Below are 25,869 nucleotides of genomic sequence, written 5' to 3'. Positions count from 1 at the left end.
GGGAGTGATAAGATGTGGGCCAGGGTGTAGTCTACAGCTTAGTTAGGCCAAAGTCAAAAAGAACCAGCAGCCACGGGGCTGCTGGGGAGGGAAGGGTTAATGTGCAAATCCATAAAGCTGACCCTGAGGTGGCCCACTTAGGAGACCATCTGCCAGCAGGCCCGCAGCTGCCAATCCCAAGCAGGCCCTGCCTTCTTGCAGGCTCCTCCCAGCCCACACAGCTCGGAGCAGCCCAGATGCCTCTGCCTTGGCCTCGGTCTCCAGCCAGGGGAGATCGGCCTGGCAGATTCAACCCACCTCCATGCCCATCTCCAGCAGGAGCATTGGCATTTCAGGCAATAGAGGTTGCAAACTCTTTCTTGCTTGTGGTCGCATTTGACCAATAGAAGCAGTGGTGGGTTTTCCCATTAATAGCAGAGGAAACTGAGTCTTGCAGAAGCTCTATGACCTGGCCAAGGACACAAATTGTCCTTGGGAGACAGCCCAGGCTCCTGAAGGAAGCAGCAAACTCCCATGCCCTGATATTCTCCCACAGGCAGTAACTTCTCCAAGAGAAATTGAGGAGCCAGGAGGGATCCCATATTGCAGAGCCCATCCCCAAGAGCTCAGGGCAATGGAGTGGAGTGTGGAGTGGGGAGCAGAAGGACACTATCTGGGAGTCCAGGAAGCTGGGTTCAAATCCTGCCTCTACCTCCCATTCTACCTCATCTCCTGGTCTATCTAAAAGGTTTCATAGGGACTTTTCAACTTTTCCACGGTGGGAAATCCAAGATAACTGGCCACTTCCTGACACCAGGAAAAGAAGGAGTAGTCACTCCCTAGCGTCTCTTCTCACACACCATCGCCTCATGCCCTGGCATCAGATCCTGGTAGACCAAAAGAGGGGAGAGAAAGAGTTAAGTTGAGAGGCAGATGGAAGAGGGACAGAATCCTCCCTGGAAACTGCCCAAATGTCAGATAGAGCAGCTCAGGACTGGCGGCCAAAGGAGGCAGAGAGAGAACGGAAAGCTCTCAGAACAGATGGGCCAGCCGGGGCACAAGGGGGATGCAATGGGCGTCATAATCATATCTCAAATTCCTCTGGTGCATTCCTGTTTTCAAATCTCATTCAAATCCATTATCTTATTGGAATCTCACAGCTTCCTGGACAATAGATGGCCAGGGGCTGTGAGACCCATCTGGTAAGATGTGGTAACTAAACTCAGAGAGGTTAAGAGCTTTGCCCAAGGTCACACAGCTTGTTTGTTGTCAGAACAGTCAAAAAGGAAATCAGATCTCCCAAATCCTAATTCAACCATCAATGGATGTGGGAATTATATTCCCCCATTTCCCATCCCGAGACCTTGAAATGATGACATTAGTGATAAGTAACAACAGTGACATCAGTAACAATAATGCAAACACGTATTGATCAATTACTCTGTGATAGGCGCTGCTTTAAACAATTAATGCATATCATTTCATTTAATTCCCACTTGGACCCTGGATGAGGTAGGTTTCACTGTCAGCTTTAATTTACAGGGGAAGGAGACTGAAGCCCATGTAATTGCTGAAGGATAGAGTTATGAAACAGTGGACAGAGATGTAAATACACACCTCCCTGTCCCTTCTCCACCACACCAGCAGTTTCCCACAGTGGTGCATATTAGGATCACCTAAGGAGCGGTTAAGAAAATCCCAATGTCCAGGTCTCTTCCCAAATTAAATAAGAATGTCTGGAAGTGGGGCCCAGGTGTCAGTACTTTTTAAAAGATTCCCAGTTGATTCCAATGAGCCTCCACGTTTGCGAACCACTGCACCACACGCTCCTCAAAGACTGTTCCATTGATCGTCTCAGAGAAGCTGTGGGACAGCTGAGTTTCTCTGTCTATAAAATGGGGCTCCTTCTGTTTTGACAGACTAGAATCCATCCTCTCCAGGGTTGGGACAGGAAAGCGTTAATCCCCGAGTGCTTTGAGCTGAGAGCTCCAGAACAGTCTGTTCCTGACTGTCCCTTCTCCTCCTTTCCCTCAGAGTCAGCCAGAGTTTGGGGGCCTATAGTGAGCCTGTTGTAAAAGTTTTATTATGTTTATTTCAAATAGGTTTTTGTGCAATCAGAAACACCAAAATCTGAAGCCACAGCAACTGTGATACTGCTAGCAGCCTGTTTTAATCTTTTCTGGGTGAACCAGTTGGGTGCACCTGAAATTGAGTGAAATAATAGTGGAGTGGGGAGCCTCAGGTTCCACCAAGAGAACAAAGGAAAATGGATCCTGGAAGAAGGGTCTGTGGTTTGGTGGCAACGGAGATTTTTATTTCTCAGACACTGGACATCGCCTTTGCTTCTGCCTTTAAAATCATTCCCCACTTCTTTCTCGGCAGGAAGTAAAGTGCCTTCTCAGTGCTTGTCCTCTTTTCTGAGTCTGGGGGAGCCGAGAGGAGAGAAAAGGAGTCTTAGCTATCAGCTGGGCTGACTTGTTGAATGGGCTGACTTGTTGAATGGGCTGCCATATTCTGATCAATTTCCTTGCCTGTAAAAGAAGGGGGTTGGAGCCCTTATTGTGATCCACCCTTTGCTACCTAGAGGCTATTTCTCTCAATCCGCCTGTGAGCCGCAGGATGGAAAATGGAGGAAACCAAATGAATGGAGAAATCTGAACAAAACCAGGCCTCCTCAGAAGCTCTCTGCTGTAGGCTCCCCCTCTCAGGAGCAGCTGCCTTCAGAAGCTACTGTACTTTCCTAAACCCTTTGGACCTTACAGTCCTTGTCTTCAAATGTTTGGGAGACAAACAGAAAACTTCCAGGATTGTGAAGTCTAGGAATTGGATGTTCTAATGAACAATATCCCACAGGACGCAAGGAGCAGAATGGTTGGGAGTGACCCTAAAGGGATCAGGAGATGACAAACCTTGGATCCGGGGAATATATAAACCATGAATCTTATGGTCTCAGAATCTTAGAACCAGGAGCATAACCAGGGGTGTGGGACCTGCAGTTTACACAATTTTGGAGGCCCTCTTTAAGAAAAAGAAGATCAAATTTTCAAATAGAGTTTGGTACCAAGGTGAATATAAGATGATCATAACACATGACTCATTTTTAAAAGCTGAGAAAACCCACAAACATCCGAAATCCAGACTAGAACATATATTTATTAATTAAATAACTGATCAATTAAAAATTCATTAATAATTAACAGCCTGAAACATCTCTATCATACTCTATTTCCTGTACTTTTTGCCTTCATATTCTGATCATCTCTTCATATGACAATTTAGAATATCATCTATAGAGAGAATAAAAGAATAATTCAGCATTTTCTCTATGATGGTTTGCTTAAGAGAACTTTGGAGAAAAAGAAGCCATGAAGATAAGAGGTCTAAGGTTTCCACTGAGATATGAAGGTGGAGGAGATACATGGAAAGGACTGACCTGAAGCCACTGCAGCAAGCCCTTGGGGAACTGGGGGTGACAAGACTTTCCAGTGCCCCTCTGATCTTTCTGCTGCCCATTAGGAGGGCTTGCTTTTGAAGCTGATCTGGGTGTGGTATCTTAGCCATGTGTAGTTTTCTCTATCTGGCAGGTGCCTCATTTCCAGTTGGTGACCTCGCCTTGGAACCTCTACCAGCTCTCCTGCTTAACAATCTCAAATCCTTGGAGGAAAGCAAGGAGGGGAAATAGGAACTGAAAACATGTATAAAATTGCCCTCATTTGTGACAGCAATCTACGCAGTTGCTGACTTCAATCTTTTATAGCATGTCCCTGAAAGAATCAAAAATCAAGGATGCTACAGAGCCCTGGGGGCTGGGGCTCAGGATATGCCGGAAACTGTGAAGGCTCAGAGCTATTCAGTTTGGGTCTTAGATTGGATGACGCTGGTGTCGGGGGATGAGGGGGAGTAGAGAGCACAGTCCAAATGGCTGGGTTAAATCTACTTGCCCCTGGTCTTTGAACATAGGTTGCAGCCCAAGCCTAGCCTTCTTCCCATATGCCCTTCCTTGCTGGGACCCAGAGGTAGCTACATAGAAATAACTGGTAGCAGTATGGTATGGTGACTGTGAGCACAGGGTTAGGATTCAAACCCCTGCTTGATCCCTTACTAGTTGTGGGACCTTGAATGAGTGTTGTCACCCCTCTGAGCTCCAGGTTTCTCAACTGTAAAATAAGGATAATGAAAAGGTACCCGCCTTGAAGGGTGGTTGTGAGGTTAAAGCAATTTCATTCAAATGCAGCGTTCAGCAGCATGGTGTAAACACTGGCCTTGGTGTAGACACCTAATAGATGCTGGGTGTTACTGTGATCCTTCCTGTCCAGCATGACCTTTGTCACCACTAGAGCCTAGTGATAGTCACTCTCCTCTGTACTTAGCCCCAGGGAAGGGCTGAGATTGGCTCTCCTAGTATCATATGTTAGTCCTGCAACAAACACGGTACATAGGGTAGCCGAGAACTGTAATGGTGCCTATTGTGGCCCTAAGTTGGATAGAGATAAGGCGGTATCAGACAGGAAAAACTTTCTGGAGAGAACTAAATTAAAATATTACAGTTCCTTTTATATGCCTTCTTACTTGGTTTGCCCCACAAATGGAAAATAAACACTTCTAATCAATTAGATTTTCATCCTGTCCCAACTGTCCAGTCAGACCCCAGGTTTCTGACAACCCCAGTGCCATTTCTCAGAATCCAGAAGAATTTGGAGAGAATGATTCCATCCCATACCCTCACTCTGTTCCTTGGGAGGAGGGGCTGTATCTGGCTCATCTTCACAAACCAAGTGCCTAGCACTATAAGCCCATAGAACACGTTCAGTAGATACATTAACTCAATGTACAAATGAATAAATGGGATACCAGTTTACAAGGGAAAAAACCATCAGAGCAGATAACTCCTCAAAGATCAAAGAGAAACCTGAATTTTTTTTTTTTTTTTGCTTGTTTTCTTTTCGTAATCAGCATCTAATGAGGACTAATGGCATGTCAGGCAACTGGGCTAAGCACTTCGTCTATCGTCATGTTTAATCCCTCAGGGCCACACTGAAAGCTGTATTTCACATAGGCAGTGTGGTCTAATGAGTAAGAACACAGGCTATAGAATCAGACCTACAATCAGAATCAGAATAGATCATGGCTCCAGCATTTTCTAGCTGTGTGATTTTTTTTTTTTTTTTTTTTTAGACAGGGTCTTACTCTGTCACCCAGGCTGGAGTGGAGTTGTGTGATCACAGCTCACTGCAACCTCCACCTCCCAGGATCCCAAGGGATCCTCCTATCTCAGCCTCCCAGGTAGCTGGGACTACAGACATGAGCCATCACACCTGGTTAATTTTTGCTTATTTTATAGAGGTGGGGTTTTGCCATGTTGCCCAGGCTGGTTTCAAGTTCCTGGGCTCAAGCAATCTGCCTGCCTCGCCCTCCCAAAGTGCTGGGATTACAGGCATAAGCCACTACTCCCACTTAGCTGTGTGATGCTGATCAAGTTACTTTCTCTCATGGGGGTTTTCCTTATCTATAATACAGAAATAACAATACATGAATGACAGGGTTTATATATGAAACATAGTAAGGCTTGGGAAATGTTAACATAGTGCCTGATCCTTAGCAATTGTTCAATAAATAGTAACTGTTATTTTTCCTGCCCTCTTCCACTCATATAGAGAAATAACTTCTCAGAGAAGCCTAAGATGCTCACCTTAATATGTGATTCCTGGCCTGAAAGGCAATTCCTTCCTTGAGAGAGGTTGGTACTAAACTTCCTTCCCTTCCCACTCAGACATGCTATGAGACTGCCCTTCCCAGTTATCTTAGCACCCAGGGGACCTTGTGACAAGCTTTCACCAATGAAATTTAAAGAGGAGTGTTGAGTCACTTCCAGCAGAGGCAGTCAAGAGTAGGTGGGACCTCTCCCACTTTGTTCACTTTCCTCATCTTCTAGCTGTACCACCACGTCACATAACTTTGAAGTCATGCCATAAGGGTGGGTCCCTGTATGCCATGAGAAGCAATCTCTCCTTCAACTAACATAGGAAGGACTAAGACAAGAGCAAGAGCAAGAAATGAATGTCTCAATGAAGCCACTGAGATCCCAGAGCTCATCTGTTTTAGCTGCTAATCTTGCCTACCTTAACTATACCACCCTCATTTAATGGCCTTTTTATAACAATCTGAGATGGTGCTATTCTGCTTATTCTTTGAGCCCAAATGGCATGTGCAGACAATGGACACTTCCTCATAGCCAGAGACCACTTTCCTTAGCAGAAAAATGGTGCTGGTCTGAGAGATTCATAGGAAAGAGGAGAAGAAATGAAAGGAAATTCTCACCTACCTCCCAGGTTCCCCCATTGGCCAAATGATCCCATGACTACGAGTGATAAGCTTCCATTTACGTTAGGCTCTGGCAGAATGCCTCCCTTTCTAGCTGTTTCTTGGGAAAACTCAGAACGAATATAATTATAGCCCAAGGACAGGGCTGTGCATGGCTAGATGACTTGTACTCACAAAATCTATGTTCCGATGGTAAACATATTTTCTCTGTCCCTTTTGCCTCTTTTCCCAGAGATGCCTCTTACACCTGGAAATAGTTTAAACCAACTCTGACTAAAGCTGTGGTCTGACCTTGCCTAAATGGAGACCAAGAACACTGAGGTCTTTAGTACAGGGCCAGTCACAAGAAACACAGGGTCCACTGTGTCAAATGTATTGGAAAGTTCACGGCTCCTTGGTCTGAGTCCCTTCTTTTCCAGAGACTGGGAGTGCAAAGGGAATGCCAAGAATAAACTTGTGTTACGCCTCAGTTACAGATGAGTAGGCTTATTTTAGCCAGTCACCTTGTTCACTTCAGCAAGAGAAATATTTGCTCACTTCTGTAAAACGACTCCGAGGTGTGTGGCTGGCAGCCACAGCGTATTGCACTCCTTTGATGTGTGAGGTGTGCTGGGCACTTTTCCCATTTATCATCTCCAGTGGTCACAGGCCTTGGGAAAAAGTTATTTTCCCCATTTTATAGATGACAAAGTTGAGGCTTGGGGAAGTGGAATATAGTATACTACAGGGGTTACTTTGCTGTACTGTACAAAGTATCACATTGTGTAGTGTGTTCTGTACAAAATACAAAATATCATGTGTCATAATACTATACAAAGTACAGTGCAGAGCAGTAAGTACCTTCCCAGCTCCTGGCATTATTTTTGATGTGTCAAAGACGTGAACAAAACATAGTACTTGTTCTACTTAGTGCCTAGTATTAGAGCACCACTCTAAGGCACAAATATACATAAAGTGTTTGGGAAATTTAAAACACTATATACATGCAAAGTATTAATTAACAAGTGAATTAGTTGATTGACGCAGAGGTAGCATAGACTGTGGGCTCTGGAATCAGATGGGACTGGGTTTGATAAAGTTTTGACCTCTCTGAGCTTTAATTTCCTCAGCTGCAGAATAGCTATAAGAATATTCCCTGTCTTATAGGGCATTCTAAGGCTTTAATAAGTTACAGCATACGAAATGCTTAGTATAATGCCTAACATGCACTGTTGTTACTGTTGTTATTATAAATAATTGTGTTAGTTTTAGTTGTTTCATCTATGAAATGGAAAAAAATAATTCTTCCAATCTCACAGTGATTTCATAATTTGAGACTCTTTAAAATGCAATATGCCAATGCTGCAGATAACATAAATCACCCTCAAACTTAACACAGGCGGGACACAGCTGGGAAAAGATGTGGTGGAATAAGATTGGGCTCCCTGAGGCCGCCCCTCCCTGCTGCCTTCCCCTCCTGCCATGACATTCACGTGCCCCTGGCAAGACAAAGCTGTCATTGTCCTGACTCTGAGTTCCAGAGCCCCAGCAGCAGATCCGGCTCCTGCAGCCTCCCAGCACACTGCTGGCAGAACACATGGCCAGAAATAGCTCCCCAGGTGCAGGACTCTCCCTCCTGGACTTGCCTGATGGTATCATGAAATGTGCCTGCATCGCTTGGTATCCTAGCAATCAGCAGTGTGGGGGCTGGTTCTTGGGCCCCTCACATCCTTCCAGATAGGATAAAGAATACCTTTGTCCTGTCTTCACCAAGATTGTCTTCATTTTGTCTTCCTGATCCCACCCAGTAGCCAACTCCTCTATCACTCTTGGATTATACAAATATTTATTGTGTACTTAGTCATGCCCAACCTTAAACTAGACACTTTCCCATTATATGCATAACAAAATCTCTTTACACTCTGAAACACTGTCTTGTGCAGTGCCTGTTGACAGTTCTAAATAAATATGAATTGGGCATCACTTGTGTCCAGAGCGCTGTGCTAGTCACTGGGAATAGAGAGATAAACAAGCCAAAGCCCTCTGGCCAAAGATATACATTCGAACACCAATTAACAGGTTCTGGGATTGTTTCTCTATTGACATTTCTATTGATCAACCTAATTGTTTATGTATTGCATAGTAATTATCATAGCTGGTTAGCCATGGACCAGCTTCTTTAGCCTTGGGCAAGTAACTTCACCTTTCTGACATTCTGTTTTCTCCTTTGCAAAATGTGACAGGAGAGGGAATCCAGTGATAACGTTAAATGAAATAGTGAATGTGATGAGCATGGCACCAACAGTGTAGTAAATGTTCAATAGTTAGCACTTGATCTGATTCTTCCAAAAGCTGTAGCATCCCCTCCCAGGTGCAGGAAAGATAAATACATAGTATGCATGCTACAACCTCCCATTCCTGCAAGAATGACAGACATTACTAACTGATCCAAGCACTCTTTGCTACTGATCTCAGATATAGCCCTAGAGTCCATTTCAACACAGTGCTCCAGACAACCACTACCAATTAGTTAGAGATGTTGACACTCTATGATTTTTTTTTTTTTTTTTTTTTGCCATATTGCTCTTATCCACTCAGTTGCACAGTTCTGGAGCTTGGCTGGCACTCTAAGAAATATCTCTTCCCTTTCTGAACTTTTTTTTTTTTTTTGGTTGTTGAATGTAGCCTCCTCAGAGACCAAGCTACGTGACCCTTAGACCAAGATGTATGCAGATAGTGTCCATTACATGTAGATCCTGATGGATGTGCCTCTGACCAGCAAGCTTGGTTCCCATTCTACTGACCTGCCAAACAATCTTGGGCAAGTCAATTTTCCTTAGGGAATAGTTTTGATACATATTTTTTCCACACAGGTAGTGTGTCAGTAGGATGTGGTAGTTAAAAACTTGACAATTAGTGCCTTACAAGCCTGAGTTTGAATCCTGGATCCACTTCCTAGCTGTGTCACCGTGAAGAAGGCACATAATGTCCCCACACTTCAGCTTCCTCCTCTGAAAACTGGAGATAATGACAGTATCCACCTCAGAAGCTTAAGCAGCTTAAAGGAGAGGTTGCATGTGCAATGGAACAATATTTTGAGACCTTGATCTATGTGGATTTTTTTTTCCTCTCCCTATATTTTCCCCTTTTCTTTTTCACCATTTAAGCAGGCCATGGGTTCTACTCTTATTGCCTCAGGGAGGCATGTGTCAGGCTGAAAACAGAAAGAATATGAGAGTGTTTTCACTTTTGCTTTGTGGAAAAGTCAAAGCCCTTAGGGGAAGGGATTTATGGACTGAGGAGAGAATCATGAAGAAACACAAAGGAAGAAAGATTTCTTCAGAATAGAAAGAGATTGCCTCCAGGCTGGAGAGAAGGGAGAGGTAGAGAGGGAGAGAGGGAGAGAGGGAGGGAGAGAGAGAGAGAGAGAGAGAGAGAGAGAGAGAGAACCATAAGACCAGAAAGGTGCCACATGGCCGGGATGATTGACGCTTCCACAGTAATGTGTGTGGACTGATGGCCAACAGTCAGAGCTCTGCCAAGTTGGGCAGCCCTGGGTAAATAAAACATCCTCACTGGGCTTGTGTTCTCCTTTACATTACAAGGCTCTTTTCAATCACTCCACAAGTGAGTATAAAGAAATGGAAATCCCTACCAAATCTGGTGCTTAGAGAATGTTTACCCCACTCCTCCCAACACCTTCCTCATTTCCAGCGACTCAGTTCATGCCCCTCTGGGGTGCCATCTTTGAGTTGAGCTGTGATCAAGAGCACATATGGTTAACTAATATCTCTTGTTTCCTTGTCTTGAAGGGTTTTTCCTCTTCATGGATAACCTTCTTGCTGAGAAGACACCTCCTGGCTGGTTGATTCTTCTGAGTGATTGCCCAGTGCAGGCTGGGATCATCGCTACTCCACCACTGCCCCATTCAGCCCCTTGAGGTCCACCTCATCTCTGTGCAGAACCTTCCTCCTCTATCTGAACCCGTCTTGGAATGGACTTCCACTGAAGTAATCACCTAGAAACTCAGAAGCAGGAGAACAGTTGGGCCTCACAGGTGACGTTTTCTACTCCAGACCTTGACTCTGGGAAAAGTTTTATGAAAGAGAAAACTGTGGAAGCAAGCATGCCTGTGCTAACTCTGACCCTTACAAAGTGATAACCTTGACCAAGTCGCTTAGACTGTCTGAGTCCCACATCTACCATCCCTAAAATGGAGACAATGATACCTATTACATAGAGTTGGGGTGAGGATTCAGTGAAATCTGTCTATAAATTGCCTAACAGAGAGCTTAGTTTAGGAATTGAAGTTATTTTAAATTACACAGCATTTATGTTAACTTTTATGACCTTGGGCAAGTCACTTTACCTGCCTAGGCCTTAATTTTCTTTTTGATACTATTAACTCCTGCCCTGCTTTCTAGTCACTATTCATAAACATGTCTCCCATACCTAAATGAAAGCAAGTTGAGAATACAGAAAATTTTATTTTTTGTGCTTTGCATATATGAAATCTTTTTGCACAAGTGAAAAAGGGTCACAGCATTTGTTGTGATCCTTTGTTTCTGATATAAATGAATATGCATGATTATTTAAATATGCACAGCAAAAGACCTCAGAGAAGAAAAACAAACCCAAGATTCCTGTGGTTCTTTGGAACCACAATGTTTTAAGGTGTTTTGGAGAGAACTAGGACTGCAAGATCAGGTTTAACTTTATCCCTGTGTGGTCTTGAAATAGATAATTTGAACTGGTAGTTAGTTTCTACTGTCAGTTGAATGAAATGAATAAATCTAACTTTACCATAAAGGCAGAGAAATGGTGAAGAAAGGCACAAATTAGATGCTCCATAAATGTTGGTTGGATGCAGAGGTGGATGGATGGGTAGATGAATGGGAAAAGGAAAAAGAAAATAGTTGTAGAATGGATGAATAGACAAAACGTTGGAAAATGGATGGATGGGTGAATGAAATAATAAATGCCTCAATTGTTGCTTGACTGACGGATGTATAAAGGGTGGATGGATGGATGAATAGGTGGTGGTGGATAAACAAATGGATGCAGGAATAGATTATGAGTAAATGCATGATAAATGGATGGGCGGAAGGGTAGATGCATGAATCAAGTTCTCAGCAAACATAAAGTATTGTGCATCTGAAGAATAACCATGATTGCATAATGGCTGCACCTAACTGGGTCAGCCTGGGGTAAGCACTGCAATTAGAAGTCCCAAATTTCTCACTCAAGAAACACTTATTCTCCTTGTCTTTTTCTCATTCCTAGAGAAACTTATTTCCAGAAAGGGTTCTACACTAATGTAGCATCAAACTGGCAAGTTCCAAAAATAGAACTATAGGGCAGTGCAAGTGGACAGACATACTGAGCCACATTCTCTCTGATGTGCCACTGTGGCACTGGGATGGAGCAGAATGGAGCCACATATTGGAAGATATAAACAGCTTGTCAAGAATTTCCTAGTTTCCATATGGTGCTCCTAAGTTTTCTCATCTCTCTTATCTCAGGCGATTGGTAGAACAGGTGTCCCCAGTAAGAGTTAGTGAGAGTTAGCAGCACAGGATTCAAATTCTGGCTCTGACATTACATAGTTGTGTAAGTTAGACAAATCACTTACCTCTCTGATCCTTAATTTTCTCATCTACAAAATGGATATTGTCACAGTATCTACCTCAAAAGGTGGTTGAGCAGATTAAGTGACATATTGCAGAAAAAGCACTTTTCTCAGTGCTGGGTATACAGTAAGTAGTCAGAAACTGTTATTAGTAACTATTATTAATCCTTTTGACAGATGAAGAAGTTGAAAAATTGACATTTATGAGGTCACCGAGGCAGAGAAGTGAACTCTAGGGGTGAGGAGACCTGGATTCCCATTCACTATATGACTTTGGGCAAATGCCTTTCCCTCTCTGAGGCTTTCTCTCCATCTGCGTAACAGAGAATGGAACCCATGAACTGTGAGGTTTAGCCTTCTTGATCAGGGGTGTAATCCAGTGTCTTTTCTCACTCCACCACCACCATCAAACTGACTCGCTTTTGAACATGAGCCTGAATGGCCAAAGGCAACCATTGCAAATACTCAGTCATACCAGGAATCAGCAACCACTCGAGTTAAGAATTTTGTCCCCATACTACAGAAGAGGGCACTGAGGCTCAGGGTAGTGAAGGGATTTGCCGAAGGTCACACAGCTACTATGTGATGGAGTAGAATTCAAGCCCGAGCACATTACCTGCAAAGCCAGAACTCTTCTAACTACACAACACCCCTCCCTTGGCATGCGTCAGAACTAACATTTGCTTGGTGACTGGGAGTTGATGCTTTCCTTGGGTTGGAGGATTACGAGGGGTGGGAATGCAGAGCACACTATTTTCCAGGGAGGGGAAAGGCAAAAGGCTTTTAAGAACTGGAGTAAGGATAGTAAACATCAAGATGGCTGAAATGGCATCTTGCCCAAGTCGTAAGCTGGGAGTCTCTGTGGTGGAAGCCTCAGCCTGAGCGTCCCTGGAAAACATTGAAAGCATCTAGGAGCACTTAGATCATAGCCTCTAGCTCCTGCATTCAAACCACTACGTGGGGACAGTCTGAGAGCTGATTTGTTAAAAGGACATAAATGCTATAGAACCAAGGTGGAACAGCCGGTGTTCTGGGGTGTGGATAGGAGTGGTCAGTGGAAAGCAATCGTTTTTATTTTTTATTGATTTTTACTATATTTTTTAGAGTTAGGGTCTTGCTATGGTGCCCAGGCTGGAATGCAGTAGCTATTCACAGGCACGATCCCACTACTGATTAGCCTGGGAGTTTAGATCTGCTCTGTTTCTGACCTAGGCCAATTTACCCTCCCTTAGGCAACCTGGTGGTTTCCAGCTCCTGGGAGGTCACCATATTGATGCCAAACTTAGTGCAGACACCCCACTGGCATAGCACATTTCAGCCCAGAACTCCTGGGCTCAAGGGATGGATCCTCCTGCATCAACCTCTCGAGTAGCTGGGGCTGCAGGCATATGTTATAGCACCCAGCAGAAAGCAATCATACTAGTTTTTCTCTTTCCAAAAACCCACAAGTGCCCTGCAATGAACCTATTGTCAATGCCATTGATTGCTTGTGAGACTTTAGGCAAGTGACTTGACTACTCTGTGCCAGGTTCCTTCTGTAAAATGAAGAGTTAGGGAGGGTTGAGCTATAGAAATCTTGAGGCCACCCCTACTTCTTCTAGCTGTCAAGGTGTCTTTTCTTTGGGGGCCATATACAACCAGGACCCACCATGGAAAGAAGGTTTCCTGACCCACATGCACTCTTCCCTCTGCAGTTTCGGGCCTGTTCTGCCTCAGTCTTGTCCCTTCCATAATGGGGTACATGGTGTTTCTTCCTAAGGCTACTGATCTCTGGGTTCCCCTTTCGATTTTGGGGGTCCACTCCAATCCCTCCATGCCCCCGAGGCCATTAGGAGGAATGTCATTCTAAGAGACTCTCCATGCAGGAAAAAGATACAGTATATAGAGAGCAGTTGAAGAAGGCATGATGCTGGCACACTCTGTGGGTGAACAGAAATGAGAGGGATTGAATGGGATTGCTTAAGGCAGCGCAGCCTGGGTCAGTGATTAAAGACAGTCACACTGTTCCCACCCTTGCCTAGTGATCCCCGCTCAGTGCACAACCTCTTGGGGGTCAGAAATCTTGCCCCACTGTGGCACGAGGGCACTGAACTTGGAGTCAAGAGATCTGGAGCTTATTCCAGGTCTTTATAAGAACTTAAGCCTCAGTTTCTTCGTCTTTAAAATGGATGTAACACTGGTACTTACTGAGGATCAAACAAGATCAATAGTAACTGTTTAACGGTGACAATAATCATGATATATCATTATTTCATGGTGTGACTTTAGGAAAATCATTTCACATCTCTGAGCCTCATTAGTCCATTTGTAAAATGTGAATACATTGATTTTTCTGTCTTGTTTCCCCAGGGAACTCTGAGCAGTGTGGTGTCTTGGGACTGGGTGCCAAGCAGCCCATATTTTAGCTACAGCTTTGGCACTAATTTTCTGATGCAATGTGGAATGCCCTGTGCTCTTTCTGTGCCTCAGTCTCCCCATCTATCAAATTAAGATGCTATATTTGAATTCTGAAGGTCCCCTCTGGCTGCCTTCTCATCCTGACAGTAGACTAAGTGCCACAGTGAGGCAATGAGGATTTATAGAGAACTGACCATTGAAAGGTGCTATAATGATGACGGCCTCTCCTTCCTGCAGCAAACAACCATCCATATGATAAATCCTGCGCCACTGCTCAGATACCTACCCCTTCCAGGTGTGGGCTGGGTCCCAGAATCACCTGCCACCTGGCTGTGGACAGGAGGCTGGGGCAAAACACTGGCCAAACAAAAGCCCCTTATCAGCGAAGCTCTGAAATCTGATTCCAGAAACACCCAGAGCTGCTCACCTGCTCTGCTAGGCACAGGCTGGGTACGGATGGACAGGATCCCCAGACCAGTGGGTGGGCAGCAGGTGCCACAGGATACCCTGAGGGGGAGGGATGTCATGTCTCACAGCGTGGGTGGGGTCACCAGAGAGAACCAGTGTCTGATCACCTGGTCGCAGCAGAGAAGTTCAAACAAGAGCCCTGAGGCTGGGCAAACATCACTTCTCTGAACCCAGAGCTCACCTACAGGCTACAGACCTTAGGCAAATCTCTCTTTGCAGGCTTTGTGTTGCTTTCTGCTAAAAGAGGAGCTGAATTAGATCAATGGACCCCAAAGTTTCTTTTATCTCATATCTCTCTCAGTGAGAAATGCTGAGAAAAAAACCCCAATATATGTGTATTTGTTTACAAATTACACATGCACACTATGGTTCCAATATATTAAGCATGTTATCAAACCTATCCCTCAGCCCTCCACATGTAAAATGAGATTGAGTGATCCCTAAGGTCCTGTTAGTTCTACGATTCTAATACTACACCTCTGTAGGTCTCTGAGTTTTCTCATCTTTACAGTGTGCTTATGGTTGTATTGTCCTCATTAACAATTTATTTAACAAATATTTAAAGATTACCAACCTTGAGCCACTGTACTAGGTGCTGTAATACCACAAGGAATGAGACAGGCATGGTCCCCAGCCCCAGTGGTTCAAACAATTCTCCTATGAATCAGAGGAAATAACATTGCTGGTTTTGAATACTGGCAGTTCCATATGGTTCGGACTATTGGGTGCGAAAGTGATTTGAGAGGAAAGTGCTACAGTTCATGCATTCTACCAACATGTGTTTGGCCCCTGCGGTGTCTCTGGGGAAAGAGATTCATTCAGCAAGGAGCTCATAGTCACAGTCCCTCTCCTCATGATGCCTCAACCGTTAGGAGAGGCATGCTTTAGCCAATGATCACCCAAGTCCACATACAATTACAAACATGTTGAAAACGGTGATAAGAAAATAATGTCTGTAATGAGGGGTATGACTTCGAATGCAGCATTGTGGAAGGATCCCCAAAGAAATAGCATTTACTCTGAGCTCGGGAAAGTGGAGTAGGTATAAATCAGGCACCAGGGGAGAGGAAGAGCTTTCCTAGCAGCATGTGCAAAGGCTCCATGGCAGGAAGGAGCCTGGGAAATGTGAGTAACTAAAAGGAATAAGATACAACTAAACCAGAGGAAGTGAGAGGTGGCATTTTAGAAATGGTCTCAGGGAGGTGGGCAGGAGCTGGACCATGAAGAGGCTAGAGGCCATGGCAAGGAGCTGGCTCTGTATACTTAAACATGGGGCCAGGCATGGTGGCTCACATCTGTAATCTCAGTACTTTGGGAGGTTGAGGAGGGTGGATCACCTGAGGTCAGGAGTTCGAGACCAGCCTGGCCGACATGGTGAAACACTGTCTCTACTAAAAAAAAGAAACACAAAAATTAGCTGGATGCGGTGATGGGTGCCTGTAATCCCAGCTACTTGGGAGGCTGAGGCAGGAGAATTCCTTGAACCTGGGAGGCAGAGGTTGCAGTGAGCTGAGTTCACACCACTACACTCCAGCCTGGGCGACAGAGCCAGACTCCGTCTCAAAACAAAAACAAACCAAAAAAACACAAACATGAGAAAGTGGTAGAGGGCTTTAGATGGAGTGAGAGAGGGCTTACATGATCTGATGTGCTTTTCAAAGAGGTTCTTCTGGGTCTATGTGGATAACGGATAACAGGGGCAAGGAGAGAGGAAAGCAGTATTGCTGCAGGTGGTATGAGATGGGATTATAACAATGGCAATCACCTAAGCTGATTGAACGTAAAATAAGATGAGCAAAACAAAACAAAAACACCCCCAACCTTAAAACCCAAACCACAGTGGCAGGAAGTCCAGCCAGGAAAGAAGAATATATCTGCAATCAGACGGACCTGAATTCAGCTCCTGCTTTCATCACTTACACACCGTGTGATCGTGGGCACACACTGAATTAAGATGACATAGAGACAAAGCTGAACCAAATAGAACAATGCCGAAGCCTGACACAGTCATTAAGCAATTCACATCTACATGTGCCTGTTCAAAACAAATAGCAAGATACTCCGGATGCAAAAGTTTCTCATCTAGAGACTCCTCTGGTTGCTGGATTCCCAGGGCTTACCTCCCTTCTCTCATATCATTTTTCCCTCCTCTGCAAAGTGTCTTATCCTATAAACATGTTGGTTAAGAGCTCTGGTTCTCATTCCAGTTCTGACTCTTACCAGCCATGTGTCTGTGAGCGGTCATGTCTACTCTGAGAGCCTCCGTTTTCTCATCTGTAAAATAGGGTCTTGAAGACACCTCTATTCTGGAATTATTATAAGGATAGAACTGGATAAGAGATGAAATGTGTTCAGCACAGGGCGAGGCACGTAGTAACACCAGGCTATCAGCACACACATTCCCACCACAAGTGAGCATGCACACATACCATGAGGATGCACGCTTCAGGCCCAAATGGCACGTTTCTTTCTGCAGAAGTGGCAACTGTTTTCTAAATTCCTGCTCAGTTGCCTAAGCTTAACTTTTAATGAAGCCAGAGAACAGTGATCTGTTGGTGTTTGTACTCAGCAAAGCTGTCCAACGGCGGTATCTAAGCTCTGGGAATCCAGCAACCAGGGGATTCTCCGAATGAGAAATATTTGCGTCCGGAAGATCTTAATATTTGTTTTGAACAGACACATGTAGACATGAATTACTTAATGACTGTTTTAGGGTTCAGCATTGTTCCTGTATTTGTTTTGGCTTTGTCTCTATGACATCTTAATTCAGTGTTTTATTTCATGGAGCTCCGCACACTGGCTGTAGCATAAGGGAGCTCCCTCAGCAAAATTTCAAATGGAGTGGAGGGCTGGAAGGTGTAGGGAGATGGGTGCTGGGGAGAGATACACAGAGGGAGAGAGAGAGAGAGAAAGAGCAGATTGTGGCTTCAAGAGTATGCAGTGGAGGGGGCTACTGGGTGCAAGGGGTAGTCTAGGTTTGCATGCATGAATATGAGAGACCAAACGCTTGCACTGTGGGAACAAAATCTGTCACTGCTATTTGGAAGTCTAAATAGCGTCTTTAAAGTTTCCTGATCTGATTGATCACAGTCAAAGAGACTGTAAATTTCATGCTTGTCCATAACACATGGAGGGGCCCAGCCATGCTTCTGATACTGCTGTTCAAAGTCATCCCTGGCTGCATCAGAGTCAGGAAAGAGGAGTCAAGAGAAGCAGATCAGACCTGGAACTCTGCCTAAGGCAAGAACCCCCCTGGGACCACCTCCTGCCCCCAGCGTAGGACCTCGGAATTTCCTAAACTGGCTTACAAGGTCCCACTTGATCTGTTTTTTGCCTGCATCCTGGGAATCCTCTTCTGTCACTCTCCCATTCACTCACTCTGCTCCAGCCACACTGACCTGCTTGCTATTTTTCAAATACACCAAGCATCCTTCTACCTCAGGGCCTTTGCACTTGCTGTTCCCTCTGCCTCAAACAATTTTCTCTCACTTATCCTCACAGCTCACCTCTCCATTCAGGTCCCTGATCATGCTGTCCAACAAAGCAGCTCCTTCCCTTACCCTCTATTCCTTTCCTTGGCTTTATTCTTCTTTACAGAATGCATTACCACCAGCTCTCATTTATTTATTTGGTTCTTCATTCATTGTCTTTCTCCTCCATGGGAATAGGGAGTTCCCGTGTTCGTTCACTGTTACGTTGAGTAGTGGTTCAATAAAAATGTTGAATGACTGAATAAATGAATGAAAGTACAACTTAATTTTTTTTAGCCAATGTGCAGCTTCTTCCACTTTGTGTATTCATTCCCCTGTGATTAATTTTATCTTCAACAGTCGCAGGCTTGCTATATAATCTCCCCATCACTGGTGGTTGTTCGTGGAATGCAGACTGGATTTCCTATTAGCCAGAGCTAGTCCATGAAGGACAAGAAGGCTAATAGCCCACACCAGAGACTGCATCCTTGAGCTGGAAAATTTATATTATATGAGCAGCTCCCTTCCACAGCTCCCCTCCACTAGCATTGACTATTCCCTAGCAGTTAATGTTCCTCTCAGAGAGTTTAGCCTGCTTTTTCTCCTGGGAAAAGAAATGGTCTTCGGGACCCTGCTGGGGGCAAAGTCTGATTTTTTCTGATCATCCCTTGCATTTGTAGATAAAGTTGATAAAATAGAATCATCCCCATTTTGCAGATCAGATAACTAAAAATAACTGTGTGACTATAAGCAAGGGACTCCAAGCTTCATTAAGCGTCTCTCACTCCGCTGTTTGTTTTTTTTTTTTTTACATTCTTCTGTCTTTATTTCTCTCTACATTATCGTACTTAAGGCAATAGTATGTTTTACAGTTTCAAATAGCTAGAAGGAAAATACTGAATGTTTCTAATAAAAGAAATTATAAATGTTTGAGATGATGGATATGTTAAATTACACTGAGCTGATCACTGTACATTATATGTATCACAACATCACTATGTACCCCCCAAATATATGCAGTTACTGTGTAAAAACTAATTTTAAAACCTAAGAAGACTATCTGCCTTATGAAATATGTACTTACGTTGTATCTACCTTTGCAACTAAACTCTGAGGCTCTCACAGGAGGACATTCAACATTTTTCTCCCCAATGAACCTGGCAAATAGTAATGAAAAAACCTATCATTTATTATTAATAGCAAGAGCCAACACTGATGGAGCCCTGACTGGGTGCCAAGTAGCACTTTCCATAAATTAGCTCATCCAGTCCTCACAGCAGCTCTTGGAGGGAGCTGCTATTATTAGCCCCATTTTACGGATGAGAAAACTGAGATTGAGAAGGTCAAGCTGCTTGCCAAGTCTCATAGCCTGTAAACATTTGCAGCCAATAAAATAAAACACTTCCTCTGATTAGTGTGCTCTTGGGGTCTGTCAAATGTTTTAAACAGCTCTACCAATCTCCAGTGGCTCTTTAGGGAGCACCAAAACCACATTTAAAAGTGAATACAGAGCACTGGAGTGCTCAGGAGTCCAGTCCACAGAACCCAAGCATCACTACTGAACAAGCACAGCTCAGGTAGTAAGGGGCTTTAGCATCCCCCCTCTCTGCATCTCGTTGGGTAACCCCTGGCATAGTACACAAGGGCATCTGCTTTATGGAGATCTGGGTTTGTATCAGGCACAGTGCCATGCTCTTTACATAAATTATCTCATTCACTCCTCACTACAACCCCAATAGAGGAGTATTGCACAGGTGGGGAGGCTGAGACACAAAGAGGTGAAGTGACTAGCAGGTCGTGCAGTTTGCACATAGCAAAGAAAGATTTGAGCCTGGATAGATTTGACTTCAGAGTTCAAACTCTTCATCATTCTTCATATCACACTTCAGTGAAAGTCTTAAGAACAAGCAATTAAAGAGCTCTAGTTTTGCTAAGCCCCTGTGAATTCTTCCACTTCACAGGAAGGTAAATCCAGCCACTCTGAAAAAAAAAAAAAAATAGGATTTTTTTTTTTAAATGTATTGTGCTTCTGCAGCACACCTGAAGTGTTCGTGGAGAAGAAGGCACATGACCCAGGCTTCCTTCCCTATTAAAGGAGTTAGGGTTTTAGGGATGTTCCCTTTTTTTGGTAGCCTGGAGCTGGGGTGGAGGTAATGGAGACTCACAGGCCTAGAAAGCACATCCAAGTGGCATTTAGTCCAAGCTCCTGCCCCCGTACTGGTTAACATGTCTACTTGCCCAGCCAGACAGATGTCTCTATCTAGGGAACCTCATTCTGACACCAGGGAGAGTCAAATGTATTTGCAGTGTGTGTGTCTTTCAAGTTGCATTGATCAGAAGCCTCAGTGTCTCAGAATTGGAGGTGGGGTGGGGAGAGAGCTAATCTGTTGCTGGGTTTGAACCATGCACACTCATATAATTAATGCATCCAACATTCACTGAACATCTACCACATCCTGCTTCTCTAAGATAGCATATTTGCCAGGTGAACACAGCAGAATGTCAGAAATGACCCCTGCAACCAACCCCTGCATCCCATTCAACAAATTTCGCCTTTCAAAAGGAGAAAGGTTTGACCCAAACAATAACACTCCCTTCCTAGAGAAAAACGCTCATTCACTGCCAGGGCAAGCATTTTCTGTGACCCTCAGTACATTGGCTCTTAACCACAGGCTGCTGCCAGAAAATCGCCTCTCAACAGCCCCTCACTCTGCTCCTGGTGATCAAGTCAGCACAAACGTGCTAACTGATCTCTTGGCACCAAGGGGAGTCTTGAATTAAATGGTTCAAAGGCATTTTTTTTCTGCCTTACAATTTCCCTTTATGCAGTAAAATCTCCAATAGTTTGGAATTTATGGCCTTTTGGACAGGGCCTGGGATGAAGTCTGCTTCTGGTCTTTTCTGAGTAGAAAGGATTTTCGAAGAAAATTAATAGCTTGCTAAAAGAATTGTAAGGAAAATGTGCATTCTATTTAAGGGGATCTCTTTTCTAGTCCTTTACTAACACTCATGCATCCACAAACAATTGATATGCTAATTTCAAATGATTTTTACATGTTCATTAAGCCTTTAGTTGCTACTATTTGTCGATATGGTGATATGAAATCATATTGTGGTTTGATCTAGCCTTAAGCATTAGGTTTTTGCCGAGCTGAAACTTCTTAGGTACGAACTTTTCTAGACTAAGCAATTATGAAAGTTAATGCCAGGCAAAATGACCACCCTTCTTGGGTGGAGATAAAAGGGAGGTGGCTCTCTACACTTTAGAGATTCACATGTCTTATCAATTCATGCTGGTTCCCTCCCTGCTGGTAGGTAAAGTTTGACAAGGACCACTCTACATCCTGGTTTGCCTGGGATTATCTCTGTTAGATCTTCCATCCTAGAATAATTACTAACAACACCCTCTTTCATTCTTAAAGACATTTTGATATAAACTATAAATCACATAGTCACTGTAGATTTGATGAAACCATGGGATTAAAATTGTGATTTTTCAAGGAGTTTGAGCTTTCTTCAGACTGACAGTACCTGGTCCTCTCTACACAAACCAACAGAATGCTGCATGGAAATGTTATACCATTCAATTCTGAATCCGGATAATTATGTATTATCCCCAACTCCCTAACTGAAACAGTCAGATCAGAAAGCAGCTAACCTTTTCTCAGAGATGAGGATTATGGGACCACTCTCTACCCTGTCTCATGTGTGTTAATTTCATCTGAATGTAGTTGTCCATCAGGAGTTGAAATCCCAATAAAAATTGTCAGCATTACTTGGGGGAGACATGGGTAGGCATGGAGAACCCAATGATGAGGAGTTGTTGCTTTCCTTTTGGCCACTATAAGCTTTGTTCCAGAGTCAACGTCTACTAAACAACACCATGTACCACACACAGGGGTAGAGCTTTACCTAACTCAATCCTTACAACCTGTTCTCTGAGGGGCTACTGTTATTATTTCTATTTTCAAGCTCAGGGTGGTAAACTACTTGATCGGGATACACAGCTAGTAAATGATAGAACCAGAACATGAATCCAGGTTGTCTTATGCTCAAGTCTGAGCTCTTAACCACTATGATATACTGCTTCCCACTCTGCTATACTGTTCTGACATTTGAGGCAGACATCTGGTTGCAATTTGATACATTATAAAGATATTGCCTCACCAAGTATGCCTCACAGAGGGGGAGAGGAGAAAGAGAGACTAAGCAGGGGGTTGCTTGGATTGCAGTTGCATGATGTATGCATATTGCTATGAAATCAATGAATTGAATATATGTTTCTATCCTGGTGCTAAATTACCTTCAGAGATAGACTTAAAATATCCTGAGGAAGTTTATTTAGGGGGGTGGCCTTCATCTATAAATAAATATTAAGTGTGTCACCAACAGGATTGACTAGTGGTTCCTCCACTCACTCTCTGCCATCCCCCTGCAGACTGCTACATGTGCTGGTCTGCCGACTGTGATCTGGGCTTGACTCATGGAACTAAACAACATTTCTGATGAGACCAAGTCCCCAGATTGCCTCTAGAGGAAGCCACCAAAACACAGCTGATATTGTGCCAATGCCTCTATCTTCTTTTCTCTTGAGAACTCAGCTTTGGAAACATGGTACTTTCACCCTTAAGTAAGTGTAGAATGTTGAAAAGGAAGTGGAAATTGAATGTCACTGGATGTGGCTGGCTTGGGTGAGAATGGGGATGATTCAGGTTTTATCTGGTCTGTTAAAAGACAACTCCAATCCAACCTTTCCTGAAGACTTGGAAACAAATGTTCCCTTCTCATTCTCTACCCCAAACCAGGAGTAACAGCTATAAAACTGGAATCTATTCTACAGAGAGGCCACGCCTATTACAGAAGTATTACACAGGATTCTCCTAGCATGACATAAATCGAGGGCTTATGGCTCAGGCTTTCACCCCAGGGGTGGTTTCTATGGCAAAGAAGACCCACGACATGAAAAGGCACCAAGAGTGAAATGATACTGGTTGCAGAGGGGGAGTGGAGTATTATAAAAGTCTCAGAAGGATTACATTAGAATTAGCAAAAAGCTGCAGAAAGCCTGAGGGTTGAAAGACCTTGTGCGCCATTCATGTGATTGCAAATATGATCAAGAAAAGGGCAGGAAAGTAACAGACAGACAGACAAAGGTGGAAAGTACCAAGCAAGGTGGACATTAGGTATGTTTTCTTCAATCAAAACACCACTAGGAATCCGCTTTTCTCTCCCCGGACCCCTAAAATAGATGGAAGACTCTGGACTAAATGCCATACTTCTAGTTTCCAGTGAAATTTCCTCTAGTTCCTTCTACAAGGGCATTTTCTTTGGCCAGTGCAGCACCTGATTAGCCAACAGTAGGTACATTCCAAAGGTGGAATAGATAGCAGAAACCCAGGAAGATAAAACCACTGACGTCAAAACTCTATACGAAGAACCTCCTTCGAAGCAGAGAAGCATCAGCTTTTAACAGCATTTGGTATTGTTGTTCCCCTTCTCCAGCCTGTGTCAGTGGGTGGGTGGGTGTCCCCTCCTTCCCATCTGCAAACACTGGCTGGTGCTGCTTCAGCTTGCAGCCTGCTACACGCTACTGGCCTGTTGTGTTGCTTGTCCACCCATTCCTAAAATGGGACACCCATTTCTCTAAAGAACTGTGTGATCCTCTACAAGACGGTGAAGAAGAAAACTTCTCCAGCCTGGCTTTGATTCTTCAGGCGTAATTCCCCATACGTCTTCCACCTCACACCCACTGGAAAGTTCAGAATCAGTTGTGCCAGAACAGACGTTCAGTCTGTCCGAATCACTTTTGCAGACATGTTTTCAATCTGCTCCCTAATGCAGACTGCCAGGATTAATAAATCCTCCAAGTGGTCCCCCTGGTCAACTTCTTTCCTTTCTCCCACTAAACCAGTCATCCAACACCAGCAAAAGATGAGTTTTCATACTGCCTTGATTTTCCCTGACAGAAGGCACAGCCCTCTTCCTTTCATTCTCAAACTCCTCTAAATTGAATGATTTATGAAAAGAATTGGATTTTTCTCTATCTTGGAATGCTTCTATTTTCCCCCAACCTCCCCTCCCTCTCACCTCACCTCCTGTTCCCCTCTTTCTTTCATTTCTTCCCTTATTCTTTCTTCCATCAGCACCATGTCTACCACCATCCAAGGATCTGTTCTCATCCCTGAGTTCAAAGCAATCAGATTCTTTTTGGAAAAAAAAACAAAAAAGAAAAACAAAATAAAACTCTTCCAAGATCATCTTCACGATCTTGGAAGTCTCCTCCCTGACTCCTGAGCTCAGAGTCTTGGTTTTGGATGCTGAAGAGGAGAGAATTCAGCAGCAGCGGCAGCAGCCGCCAGAAAGGCGTGGAGGAGGGTGCTGTTTTGGGTGTATTTGAGGCAACAGCATATGGGCTTTTGTCAAAAATGTTCAAAGCTCGCTAGCTTCCGAGCCGAGGATGGAAATGTGTGCTATCTCTGAACGCTGCTTGAGCTGGCTTAATTCTCCTTTTCTGGTACAACACCCCCCAAACTCCTCAAATCCACCATTCTTTGGCCCACCTGCCCTCTGGACTGTGACACCAAGAAAAGTTTTTCAGTCAAGTCGTACCCCACCTGCACCGCCCACCCTCAGGTAGCAAAACCTCTTGAATAGGAGCTACGGGGTTCCGTTGAGCATTGCTCCCCCCACAAAGAATTCCTGTCCCTTCCCATCTTCCACCTCACACAAGCAATGAGTTCCCATGTTTCAGCGGGAGCCGCCGAGTAGTGACGGGAAAAGACAGGCGCCCTGGCCGGACTGCCTGCATCCACCCCTCCGGGCTATAGGGCACAGGCCAGAAAGGGGGACCTTCGGGATCCCCCTTTTAAGAAGGAGATCATTACCTTGGCAGCGGCTTGCGGGCCGTGATACTGGCGACAATGATGCTCTCGGGACGGGGGGTGGCTACCGCTTTGAAGGTTCCTCGCCAGAACTTCTCAAAAAGCTGCTTCTCGCCTTGCTGAACGCTCGCCATCGCCAACCCAAAGGGGCCGGGGCGCCCGGGGCGCTGTCCGAAGTGCTGAAACGTGGATTCCAAACGGGGGCGACACCTAGCTCCGGGCTCTGTCCGGGTGAAACCCAGAGAGGGGTGGGGTGGGAGAGATCGGAGTTCAGGACGGGGGATGGGACGCCCCAGTCCGGGCAGGCAGCAGAGAAAGGAGGCTCGTCCGCCGGATTTTCTTCGCCCTTCTGGGTCGGCTCCTGGCTGCGCTCTGAGCTGACTGTGCCTCTGCGCCCCAAGAAGGGAAGGGAGGGCTGGCTTTCTGGGCAGCGCCAGGAGAGAAGAGGCGACGGGGTCGGATGTGTGTGCGTGCGCGTGTGAGCTCCGGCGCGCCCGGGTTTTGTCTCTCGCACAATGTGACGTTGGAAGAGGGGGCTGGTCGCGCAAGCTGCACTTTCCTCCCCCCTCTCGGTTTCTCCTCCCCCTCACTAACCCCCTCCTCCTCAGGCTCAGCCTCCTGCCGCCATCTGCATAACAAAAGCCCGCAGGTCTTGGGAGGAGAAAGGGCGGGGCGTGTGCCTGTCACCAGGGCCCCGCAGCGACCGAGTTGCAGCGCTGACCCCTCTGAGAAGCCATCCTGGCAC

General features: G+C 44.8%; 1 protein-coding gene across 1 annotated transcript in view; it reads right to left on the bottom strand.

Moving 5' to 3' along the window:
• Window positions 1-25,649, bottom strand: part of SRRM4 (serine/arginine repetitive matrix 4) — a 172,623-nt gene extending 146,974 nt beyond the window's left edge. Inside the window, exon 1 of the mRNA XM_023212275.2 lies at window positions 25,128-25,649. Coding sequence (XP_023068043.1) covers window positions 25,128-25,258 — 131 coding nt within the window. The 5' untranslated portion in view covers window positions 25,259-25,649. The remainder of the gene's footprint in view (window positions 1-25,127) is intronic.
• Between the last annotated feature and the right edge of the window lie 220 nt (window positions 25,650-25,869).

This window comes from Piliocolobus tephrosceles, chromosome 10 (assembly GCF_002776525.5).
Source record: "Piliocolobus tephrosceles isolate RC106 chromosome 10, ASM277652v3, whole genome shotgun sequence".
Taxonomy (NCBI): Eukaryota; Metazoa; Chordata; class Mammalia; order Primates; family Cercopithecidae; genus Piliocolobus; species Piliocolobus tephrosceles.
The sequence above is the reverse complement of the archived record's forward strand: the minus strand, read 5'-3'. Positions and strand labels throughout refer to the sequence as shown.